The 12,744-nt window shown below is 42.9% G+C and overlaps 1 protein-coding gene across 1 annotated transcript in view; it reads right to left on the reverse strand.

Moving 5' to 3' along the window:
* Nucleotides 1–91: 91 nt before the first annotated feature.
* Nucleotides 92–12,744, reverse strand: part of syt6a (synaptotagmin VIa) — a 44,568-nt gene continuing 31,915 nt past the window's right edge. The window contains exons 2-7 of the mRNA XM_036532992.1: nt 12,140–12,524; nt 9,698–10,256; nt 3,969–4,089; nt 2,365–2,536; nt 943–1,093; nt 92–336 (exon numbers count right to left, since the gene is read on the reverse strand). Of these exons, the coding sequence (XP_036388885.1) occupies nt 265–336; nt 943–1,093; nt 2,365–2,536; nt 3,969–4,089; nt 9,698–10,256; nt 12,140–12,524 (1,460 nt within the window). The 3' untranslated portion in view covers nt 92–264. The remainder of the gene's footprint in view (nt 337–942; nt 1,094–2,364; nt 2,537–3,968; nt 4,090–9,697; nt 10,257–12,139; nt 12,525–12,744) is intronic.

The following is a 12,744-nucleotide window of genomic DNA, read 5'->3' on the forward strand; positions in this document are numbered from 1 at the left end:
AGGATGTCGCTCCAAGTTTACAGTACCCCACCCCACCCCTGATCTAGGATCAGCTGGCCCAACCCCAACCTCAGCCCCCAACCTTTCTTTGTGCAAACGGACAAAACTGACCCTGGATCGATGCTCGGTGGGGGACTGTCGATCTACACAGAGGATGTGCAGGGGAGGGGAGGGGGTTTTTCCTCAAGCGGACAGACATACAGAGAGTCACTAGGAGATGGCTGTGACCCCGCCGAGGGCCAAACAGGTCCCGAGCAGTCCTCCTCAGGGGCTGGAGGGAGGTTTGGGGGAGGGGCAGGAGCCCTGGCTGTCAAAACTGGCCGTACGACCCTTCCACTGCAGGGGAACACACAGAGACAGAGGCACCACTTCAGAGCCACGCTATCATTACCACTGTGAGCTCTGCTACTGCAGATAACAGGATGCTTTCACTTTAACAGGCGAGAAATGCATCTTTGCCTAACATTAGTTGAAGACCAAGCATTACACTGCAACCGATCGTGGCCAATAAGGCTGTCATATGGCCAATTTGGCTGTCATATTAAAACTGTTTATGTACACAAATAATACCACAGTTATATTATTTACTCAATAAACAATAAATCTAGTGGATATTCATGGACCATGTGTTACGTCATGAAATAGATACTTAAACTAAAGCTTGAATTATTCCTGTGTCAATTCCTTCAATTTCCTCTGGGTGTGTGATACCCCAGATGAATATGGGGAGAGCATAGACAAATAGGGTCCCTGCAGCTCTGTAGTCAAGAAAAGGGAAATTATGATGTTATGAAATGGGAAATTATGAGGATGACAGATCAAAACAAAGACAAATATTTTTCGGCATACAGTAGCGTGCCTGATGCACTTTAGGTCACGCAGTAAGTCACTAAATGGCAGGTTACTGTTTTAGTCTTTTTCCTCATGAACAGACAAACAGACCTCTTTTTCAGATTTCTTGGGCTCCATCAGGGGGTGCCAGTGAGCGATGGGCTTGCGGGGGTAAGCCAGCATCTCGTTCCAGTGGTCTCTGCCCAGCCCCTCGGCATTGCACCCCACGCGGTTTACCCCGATGATCTCATTGTGACCCACCCTGCAGGTGTAAAAAAAGTGAGTTGGTCACAGAAATGCCAAAACCCCAAAATGTGATATTCAAAATTCAAGATCCCTGATGCTGCTGCTCTGGTGTAATATGGATTTGCATGTCAGAGGCAATGCAAATGTTACAGTTGTTCTTTACAAGACAATTACTTTCTCAGCCATTAACAGCATGCAGTGTGTAATAGTGTGTAGCAGTGCTTTCAACAGTTGTATTAATCACAATCAATACTGCTGCTGAGCAAGTTTCTTGAATTATTCTGGGACAAATCTGCAGAATTAATAAGTAAACTGCATGCAGACTGAATAAGCGTATTTGCCAGGGTAAAATAATACATAATTTACAAATTACTGAAACACCAATACCTTTTGTTTGCCTCCTTTACTTAGAACCTGTGAATGGGGGAGGCGAAAATTATTGTTTTATGTAAGCGTGATAAATCGAAAGCCCTTGAGGTGCATTGAGTTTCTGCAGATTTGTGTTTGTGTGTGTGGAAAGAGACTTTCGCTCCCCTGAGCTCCACTTAATAAGAGCGGGGGGGAAAGCACCTGGGTGGTTTGAAGGAGAATAAAAACCTGAGCCCCAAGCACAGTGAAAATCAGCATGCTTCTTCGACAACATCTCCCACTGACAATGCATGAAATGCAAATCTGTTTTGAGAGCTTATCGTCTGAGACACCCTCTGATTTCTATGGAGCCGTAATGCTCCGTTACACCGGTTCAGAGAGGGGCAATCTATTCTGGCCCTTTCTAATCCAGCATCCCTGAGAAAATGTTTGTAATCCTGGGGTTTCAGTTGGCATGGAAACAGAACATGGGTGACCTGCTGGCCTCAGTACAGGGGCTCCCTATTGGTCATGGTCTTATATTTTACCCTCTGACTTTGAAAACCCTGCTATTTCATTGTACTTGGATCATGAGGAAATCAATGTACTTGTTCACTCCTTTGTGGTCTGTAACATCTGCCTTCAATCATTCTTGAGCTCACAATAACAGCCTAAGAGGAAGAAGGCCCAAATTCAATCTAACCACAATTTGCCTTCTTCTTTATTTAAGCAGGTGATTTTCATGCTTGCACATCGCTGAAATAAACAAAACAGAGAAACATGTCACATTGAAAATGTGTTACTTAAAACAGCAGATTGAGTTTCAGATTAAATCTGGGCCGAGGTCTCTCTTCATAACTCATGTATAAGACCTTGAGTTACTCTTGTTGCTCTTCTCTATGCTTATTTATAATGTGTTACACATGCAGCTTAGCGTACATGTCGTAGTCCATGACTGAGATGAGGAGGCTGACTTGGTCCATGCTCTCGGGCGGGATGTCGAAGATGATAGCCTCATTGTAGGTGGGGTTCAAGGTGTTCTTCTTGATGGTCGTCTTCTTCTTTTTCAAGCGTCTCCCATCACATATGAGGGACACTTTCACATAAGGGTCTGCTCATTGGAGATGGAACATGCATACTATTGTACAGTGAATATTGAAATATTTATTCCTCATTGAATGTTGGTATGTTAAAATTCTTAACTTCCATTTCAACCAAATTAAAATGTAACCCCTGGTACTTGATGGAAACCTTTTCCCTTAACTTAATTTTTAACTTGACTGGACAGATCTGGAGATGGTGTATATGGTGTAATATATTTATGTCATGTATGGATAAGCATATGTGTAAACAAATATTCATAACCTTTTTAAAGGTAGATTGTTTTTTAAGTAGAACTATTTATATGGAATTAATAGAGGCTGACTATCATAATCTTATAAAACCCCTGTGCTGTTCATAAAGAAAAGCTACACTGATTAACAGAAGCCACAACGTATCTATTGATTACTCAATCAAAAGCAGATACGCTTTTTGTAGGATTTGTTTACATCACTCTTTCTACAGTATAATAATAGCTTTCCTGCAAGCCTAGTTTTCTGCCTGCAGTGTTCACTGTTGATGAGTCAACACTTGCTATTCTGCAGGAAAGAGACACCGAGATTGAATACCTCATGCTGAGCTGTAATGGCACGGCCAGAACCTATCCGTCTTGCAAATGCTGTGTTATTTGTAAATAGATGGTTTTTAAGATCCATTTCGCCGGTATGTTAGTAAGACATAAGCCACCACAAACTCGCATAAAATCAAGAGGAAGCAGCTCGCCTTGAAACTGAATTGCTTGGGGTTATGATTTAATAGCCATGGCTTATTGCTCACAGATTCAATTCAGCCACAATGGAGGCCATCAAATCTTCAACCAAGGGATATTTTTTAACTTGTGAAATGTCAAAACAGATTAAAGCAAACAATAATAAACAATTTTCCGTTGGTATGACATCTGATTCATAGCTTGGAGCTTCATCCAAAAGTCACTTATGATTTAACTGCAAATATATGATTAATAATATATTTGCAAGACTTGGTTTTAGTCATTTGTATTTGAATTTGAAAATAGGCCAGTTATTAAACCCTAACCATTCCATGTAAATATGGAATACAGTTTGGCCCATAAGCATGAGTGGCTGTTCCAGTGAATGACAGTACACAATGCTTCATTGATAACTGATTTTTAAATGAGCATTTAGACAATATCTGTATAATGGTGACTCATTATTTCTGTTGACTGGAGATTTAACAGAATTATGGTTTTATATTTTTAGTTCAAACATTTCTATATATAGTGCTAGTACATAGTATAAGGTATAAGTGTAGAAAAATTATTACCTATCAAACCTTCTCAAAAAATCAATACAAATTCCACGCAAGGACATGCTTAATGAGAGATTACTGTAAACACATACAAACACACACATGCAGTGGTACACAAGTGCATATGTGTGGGCGCGCACACAGATAGAGACACACTGTGTATGGAGCAGAACCTGAGTATCCTGTGATGTCCATGGCCTTGAGGTTCCTGCACTTGATAACAGTGAGGGTGAGGCGCCCGGCGGTGGGCAGATAGCAGAGCGAGAACATTATCTCCCCCAGGTCCACGCTCTCCTGTGGGACCAAGAGCACGAGGTCAACCCGCTAATATGACATATGGTGCCCTGTCACAAACGCCAGAACCAGAATGTCATAAGCACAGCAGTGTATCAGGGAAAAGGTGTGTCCCTTTCTTGTAACCTGAAGCTGACAAATCATGAGCTCTTACACACAGAGAAATAATTAGCCATCTATTAAAATAATTATTATGAAAGCATAAAAGTAATTACTAAAGACACCAGGGAGACTGGAAAATCAGTGCAAACACTGTGGGTGGTTGTGGATCTGACTGTAGCGGTAGTACAGATATATAATCTGTATCTCTCCAGAGCTTTACTCCTGAGCTCCACAGAGGTAATCTTTAGGATAATAAGTCATTGTGTCAGCCCCAAACAGCAGAAGATTAAGGGCCATTGACTGAATTCCTCAAAGGTAGGAAGTGATGAGAATAAAGTTAAAAGAGGTTCATGAGAGTCAAATTGAGTCAAGAGAGAGTAAAGAGGTCTGCGGCCACAGGATCCCTTTCAACTGTTCCATTACTATATTCACATCTAAGTCTATCAAAATCCTACAGAGAGCTTGCCAAAGCCTGTAATAAATTGATTTGTCCTGTAAGGTGGAACAGGTGGCTCATATAAATGGTATCCAAATACCAGTCATAAATCACTGCAGAGGGATTCATTCTCCACTGAATCAAAGCCTACACTGAATTCTAGAGCTGTGCCTGTTAATTCTGAGCCTGAGTGCTGAGATCAGGGTGGATGATGCTCAGGCAGAGATTGACACGAAAGCCAATTAGCTGTTACGAGGGTCAGAGAAATGAGCTATCTCTCTTTCTCTCTCTCTGTCTCTCTCACATGTATGCAGCCCAAACTGACCTCTAATTGAATGTCAGTATCCTCAAACATTTCAGACATTTTCTTAGCACCAAGCGGAACACTGAGAGCCTGGTAATTCCAGCGACCATGATCCCTTTGCTGCGCGTCCAGGGTGGAGACATTTGCCAGCTCAGCGAAAACGTCTCGAGTCCACCATCAAGCGGAAAGCCGGTGAGGAGAGGTGACAGTTGCTATCAAGTCCTCCTCCACCACCTGCCTCAGCTAAAGCCTAGCAATCCTAATGCCGATTTCTAATGTCTGCTGTGGTTAGTCGGGGGCGCTCTGAGCCTCATCCTGTAAACAGAATTAAGGTTGATGGCTTCTGTTTTTTCTTTTCCCCTTTAATCACTTGAAATGAGCATCGTAAGCCCCTCGTGATGGGCTAATCCCGCGACTCTGTCACTACAGTGGCTTAATGGCCCACGCACCTTAAGGCGATTATGCTCAGAATGTAATTTGCAACTTTTCCTCGACTCCGGTTTAAGACGGAGGATTGAGCAGTTCAATCCTGTGCTATACGGTTTCTGAATACAATTGGTAAAGTATCCCAGGGACAATGCACAGAACAGGGAAGCAAGGCGGCGTACTGGATAAGAAACAACTTGTAACCAGGGGGTTGAGGGATTAAATCCCTGCCCCTGTTCAAGGAATTAAAATTTATAGTAAAATACACTAAATAAGCAATTGTATAAATAGATAATATGTAAACAAAGTTATTCATCCTTGGTCAAGCTACCTGCAGTATGAAGTAAATAAATGTGTTAAGAAATCAGAACTTCACATTAAAAAGTATCTCCAAATTGTTTCAGAAATTAGGCTCACAGAGTATAATATGATGAAAATTAAGCAAATTAGAGGAATTGAGTTAATAAATCTGAGTATAAGGAATGGTGAGACCTTCATGGAAGGATCTGAAAAATACTGTTCTAAAAATTATGCATAGTATTTATTCAAAGAGTCTACAGCCTGTATTTCTTTGTCCAGAATGCATTTGACAAACGACAATATCAGCTTTTCGGACAGCCTACAATGCCATTGTGCGGCACATTGCCTTTACACCTAAGCATGGAAACAAGTGAAACCAACCCACGCCTGACTGCCTGTCAAATAAGGCAGTCGGATGGCAATTCTGTTTCACTGATATGACAATTGTGATGAAACTGTGTAATGTACCAAGACTTTTAGAAATAAGAGAGAAATAATTTCTTCCGCAATAAGAAATTTCTGGCGGTGCACTCCTTTTTTGTATGTACCATATCTCTCTGCCACGGTGTCTTTATGTGTCTGATTACCTCAAAAAATCCTTCCTTGAAGTCTTTCACCCTGTGACAGCTAGTTCATTCCGAATGACGTTGCCTTTTAAACACTCATTCACCGTCATACAGCTGACAGAACCGGCTTCCTTTCATCCCCATGATGTCTATCGCAGAAGGTGAAAAAACTGGATCCTACAGCTAGCGAGGGAAGCCAGATCTTTATAAATACACTTGAGACTACATATGAGTACTGCTGAGTTCTTCCCCCAGCAGTTTGGATGGATTAAACATGGCTAAGTCACATCCTCGTGAAACTCCCAGCTAGCCCCTCCCCCCCCTCCTTCCTGTCAAACTGTTTATTTTTGTGGCTGATGGTGTTTTTTATTATTACATTTGATATGTTTTTCACCTCTCTGATCGACAGTCCTTTTTTGTTTCCCCCCGCTCCAAACTCATTGCTTCCCTGTGTCAGTTAAAGGGAGCACAGCTGTAAAAAGCAGTTTTACTCTGCCGACACTCCTCCTCTGAATCTTTTGGGGTTTTTACTATGCGGGGCTCCATTCTCATTAAGCAGCGATCCGGCCCATTGTCTGGCCTTCGTCCCCGTCGATGTCTACTTTATTACAGCAATTATGGTACGGTCCACTCACTGTTTCTATTGCAAATCACCTTGGCTCAATGAAATTAGCGCACTGCGCAAAGAGCTAACAGCTTTCTGCCACTTTAGCAATAACTACAAGATCAGTGAATGGCCTCTCTGAGGAAGGCTTCTGTGTGATGAATGAGGTACCCGAGCCCCTGGAGTGGTGCCCAGTGGTGCGACTCCTACAGACTGGAGTATCATAGCCAAGACTATTTTGGGCACAAACTCATGCATACTGCAAATGCTGTCTTTCCCTTGTTTTCTCAGTGCAGTACATGTGATATCAACACACTGCTATAATGTAGCATACCCAGTTGAATCAACTTATAGGTATTTTTAGGCACATGCGTTTGCGCGCACTAATGCAATGTCATAAGGGTGTTATACAGTACATGGGCCGTTTGAATGAAAAAACATTGAAAGATAAAAAAAAGGAAAAAATGTTTATAAGAACTAAATTCACATGAGATATACTGTACCATTGACCTGTCTCTTTTTACCATTACCAAAATTACCACAATACATAACACTTCGGTTTACTAGTGTCTTTGCAGAACATTGTCATTTAATGTCCAGGGAATAACATGTTATTAATGTTTTTAATATACTGCACTACCTCTGAGTTACCTGATGCCTTTACCATATCATATTTGATTTTTGCATGGCCCCATTGATAGCAACCATAAAGAACTCCCCTCTGGGCTTTAGCCTTGGGCATGCTACCTCATGTCACCTCACAGGTAATGCAATGTGGCTAACAACTTGGCCACCAGTGGAGTTTGGTTGTGGGGTGCGGTAAGCAGGTAATGCTCTCAAATAGGCAGGCCCAAATGAACAGAGGTAGTATAAAAGCAGGTGAGGATTTTTTTTTCATGTTAGAAAATCCTTATACACCCTTAATTGAACTCTGTAGTACCCATGTCAGTACCTTGAACTGATGTAACCCCACAGTTAGCGGTGGGTCCAGGGTAATAGGAAACTACATCATATTAAGACCTCAGCTGCAGAGCACCTGCCTCTGCAGTGGCAGTGAGGGCAAACAAAGGCAAGCAGTGAGTGTGTAACTGCGGCTGCCATGGGACCACCCACATCGCTGGGCAGGCCCCGAAACTCACCCAGTGTATGCGGCTGCTGACAACTCAGCAGCTTCTGCTTCTTAAACCTCACAAGCGCTGACACCTGCCCACCACTTTATCAAAACAAAATATCTTCAGCAACAAAGGATTGCCGGGGAGGGTTTCAGATCCTCAAAGCATAAGAGGGAGGATTGGACTGAAAACACCTACACAGGAATTGTTCCTGTCTGGTTATCTAATCTGCCATCTAATACATATGCCACGGAAGATAATTGCTTCAAATAGAACATGTGCTATTGCTAATAAGCTCAGGGACAGGGAAGCACTGAAAGGCAGTGCCACTCAAACTAATATGATCTCAAAGCTCAGCGGGTTTAACCTTAACTCTGAAGCATGCAGACAAGCCTTTAGTGTCAACAAAACTAACAGTTTAAGGTCCTCTGGGGCACTGGATTAGTTAATGTGTAAAACCAGTAAAGGTCAGTCAGGGAAAAAAAACAGTGATAAAAGAACCTCCTCATTAATACGCTAATATGCCAATGCTAAAGCTAAAATGCTAATAATGACTTTTCTTATACTACTGTCACCACAAATTTGTCAACCAGAACTATCATGCTGTGATTATTTGGTCTGGTAATACGCATTACACTATAAATGGAGGTCTAAACTCAGACCTGTTATTTCCTTTAAATTCTTTGACTAGCTGCCTCTAACTTGTGGACTTTGATCTTTGTGCAGTGGTGAAAGACTGCAGCGCATGATAACAACAGATTAATAATAATTGCAATAATCTTAAAAACATTAAAAAAGATAAATGCTATTTTGCCAAAAGGGTCTGAGTGATACTGATTCTATCTGGCACCAAGAAGGGAGAGCATAAAACATTACCCATCCCTTTGAAGTCCTCTCTAATGAATCTGAAATATACAATATGTGGATACATTTCCTTTTTCAAATCCAAATGTGTCTTTTAAAATTTTAATTAAATCCGGATTACATCTTAAAACTTCTTTGCTACAATAATGAGTGTTGTATTTTCTATATCCACGGTTTGTGCTTTTACCATGTTTAAGCAACCTTTCTGGGGGAAAAATGAAAATAGTTGTTGGCGCCTAGACTTAACGTTGACTTAAATAAAGTCTTGGAGAAAAGTCAAACTGTGTTGAGAACAATTTCTTTTGGTTTTCTACAGAGGGATACCACTACGTATGAAAGCACTGTGGTATGAAAAGTTGCTGCATTTATCAAAAAGTTGTGAAACAAAACTAACCTAACATTTTAAAGTTGAAGAGTATGATCTCTTGAGTTTGTTTAACCACTTGGTACCACTTTCATGATTGTGAAAATCTATCACATAGAATACAGGAAAAAAAAAATTCTGTTGCTTGACAATGTCATTGTTAATGCCATTGAAAGCTTGCTGTTCCAGCACTTATAAACAGAGGAATATCTGTATATAGCAAGGCATGCTGGACAGGGAGTCAAACATACTTTATAACATACAGACAGACCTTGCACCAAAACAATAATGGAAAGTTACTATTAATTTTCAGATTCAGCCCCAGGCACAGTTTCATCTGTTTCCAATCGTAGGCCAAGAGAGAACTCTCACTGGAGATTCCATCAATGAGCAAGGCTCACTTCCTGCATACGTAATAAGCTTTGTATTAATCATGGGGAACAGAAAAGGTGAGGTGACACAAATTGAAGCAAATGAGGCACAGTTTGCCTTATCAAGGGAAAAAACTAAATAAATAAAGAGCTTCTTACGGTGGTGGCATACTGAATGTCCTTCCAGATCGATGTCTCCCTGGAGAGGTCTGACGCCTCGAAGAGATTGTCCAGTATTACCTCCCCGATCATGTCGTGCCGAGAGAATCGGTCAAAGTCAAACACGCTCAGGTGGAGCTTGCTGGTGGCCAGCTCATCGTAGGTGACCGGGAACTGGAAGGACTCGTCGAACGTGGGGTTGAGGGTCTTGCGGTGGACGCGCGTCTGGAACTTACGCTTGCGGTCAGGGAGCAGGTAAATCTTGACGTAGGGGTCGGAGCTGCCGCATAAGTCCTTGGCGGGCAGGTCGAAGGCCTTGAGGATGTTGACGATGAGCGCCTCGTTCTCATAGTCGTACTTGAGGGAGAAGTTGATCTTGCCGCAGGTCTTGCCGCCGTTCTTGGACGACTCCTCCGTCTCCAGCGTCTTCTGCTTATAGAGCTCGGGCTTGATGCGACCGATGCAGGTGGGCTGCTCGTCCACGTCCACATAGTCGTTGCCCAGGTCCAGGCTGGACACCTGCATCTGTCTGGGGAGGTGCCTCTTAAAAGAGCTGTGCCTGCAAAAGGAAGGGGGAGGGGGTGAGAGAGGGACAGGCATAGAGAGGAGAGGGTGAAAGAGTGAATGAAAGAGAGACAGAGAGGAGAGAAAGAGAGAATGAACAGGAGGGGAGAGGGAGAGAGGGGGGAGGAGGAGGATGGGGACACAGAGGGAGCGAGGGAGGGGAACACAGGGAGAAAGAAGGTAAAGGAGCCAGAGTGAGAAAGAAGGAGAAAGAGGGAGAGAGCCAAGAAGAGAGAAAACCAGGGAAAGAGAAACAGTGAGAGAGAGAAAAAGTGTCAGAAGGAAAGGGAGAGCGTGAAAGACAGAAGTAAAGGTAGAAAGGGGAGGGGGAGCATGAGAGAGAGAGGGAAGGGAGGGGAAAGAGAAGAGGAGAGAAAAGGAAAAAGAGACAGACAGAGAGAGTTGAGCTGGCTTGGCAGGCTTGCCATAGTGATGTGACAGTGTGAACGGTAAATTCGTGCGCTGGAATTGTGCCCAGAACCAGGTGTGAAATCTGGGTGGTGCACAGCTGCGGCTGCCTCAAGCTGAAATACCCCTGTCCAATTTCACCCACTGTGGAAACAGGTGCTTCCTCTGAGGTAAACAATACCAGCAAGGTTCTGCATAAACCCACAGCCAGGAAATTATGATCCTTTTTATTTCCAAATATCATCACATCAGTGGCACAAGAGATAGTTACATGAATAAAAAAACTCAGTTGATACTAAGACATATAATCCCCAGTCATTTCAGTAGTTTGTTGGATTTGCTGCCCTAAAGAGGCACTGGAAGAACACCAAAGTGATTTGTCCTCAGTGTAATCTGCTCCCTGTAGTCTTAATTATTTTCCATGAAAAGGGACAGTAGACCTCATAAGTCCAATATGCATAATGAGGAGCAGAGCATTATTCTGTGGAATCGCACATAAATCTGGAATAACCTGAAGGTCTTAGAGAACAAGAAAAGAAGTTATACAAATTTTGGCACCAATGTGCAAATTAATAAACATTAAAAATATATTTCTAGAAATACACAAGTTGCATGAAATCATGGACTTAGATCAAAGGTATCTCTCTGTTTTGCAAGCATGAAAAAGCATGTTAAGTTCATATGAGATGAACCGCTGCCAGGGAAATCAATTTTCCTCACCGCTGACTTTAATTTGCTGCCGTTATGTAGAGATTTTACTCCTCTTTTCGGGACCCACGTGCGGCTGCTATAGCCTTGGAACATCTAAGCGATTCAAGACGATGGCGAAAAATCACATGTGAATTGACTTCCGGCAATGTGTGTGCACTGCTTCTGTTGGTATCAAACAAGAGCAAACAGCTTCTGCTGCTGTCTCATCCATCTAGGGAAGAAAAAAGCCAAACTCCTCAAAGTGGCAGCAACCAGATCGTAGGCTTATTGCCCTTCGGCTATGGAAAATAAGACCATTAAGACAATTACTAGTGACTGCCAAAAGCCTCCAAACGTTCGCCAGAGGAGGCATAGCAATAATAAAAAAAATTATTATCTATATTTGTATTTTAATTATTTTAATTATATTTGTATTTTAATTACAATTTTATATTTACAAATACAAAAATATCCTGGTTTAGTATTTGAAGTACAAATTACAAAATTTCAATATGCTTTGAAATGTTAATTTCAAACATAGGTACAGTGTACAAATACAAATGCCAAGTCTTTTCAAATACAAATGCTAGTTTTTAAGTGGCTGGTTGCCCACTTCCCTGTGTTAATCTCTGCATGATGCAGTTGACCTTTCTCGGCCCAGACCCACCAGGATCAAGACCCATAATCCTCACTGCGGTAGCACAGGAAATGCTCAGATTTATCAATGGCCCTTAATTCAGAGACCTTGGCGTCCGAGGCGTGCGAGGGGCGTGGCCTGACCTGGTTGAGGAGGCGGGCTCAGTGGTCTGCCGCTGCATGCGCTGGGTGCGGCGCAGGAAGTGGTCCTTCATGGAGAGCTGCACATCCGCCGGGATGTCAGGCGACGTGTGGCTGATCTTCACCGCCGCCTCCAGGAAGCTCATGGAGGACAGGGGGTCCTTCAGCTTCTCCGTCGCCATGGTGACCGGGGCGCGATGCGGCTGCGGGGCGTGGTTGTCTCCGCCTCCTTCGGGGGGGCAGGCCGGGGCAAGGGCAGCGGCGCTAGAGGACAGGGCCTTGTTTCGCCAGGGCACCCAGCAGAGCTTCCAAGTGGCGAACGCACAGAGTCCCAGAAGGGCCAGGCCACACACCACAAACACTACAAGGAGGAAGCTGAAAGAGAGGTCTGACAGAGAAACACGGGAGGGGAGGTCGCACAATATGGACAGACAGATGGCAATAGCAGCGAGAGGGAAAGACACACATAAGGATCCTGGTTAACAACAAGCCCAAATTAAAACGATTTCCTTTCAGTTGTGAATTGAGTTCTGTAGATAAATAGACATTATAAATATCACAGGGAATACATTAGACATATGATCAGGCCTAGTAATCAATAACTGTTT

Source organism: Megalops cyprinoides, chromosome 7 (genome assembly GCF_013368585.1).
Source record: "Megalops cyprinoides isolate fMegCyp1 chromosome 7, fMegCyp1.pri, whole genome shotgun sequence".
Lineage (NCBI taxonomy): Eukaryota > Metazoa > Chordata > Actinopteri > Elopiformes > Megalopidae > Megalops > Megalops cyprinoides.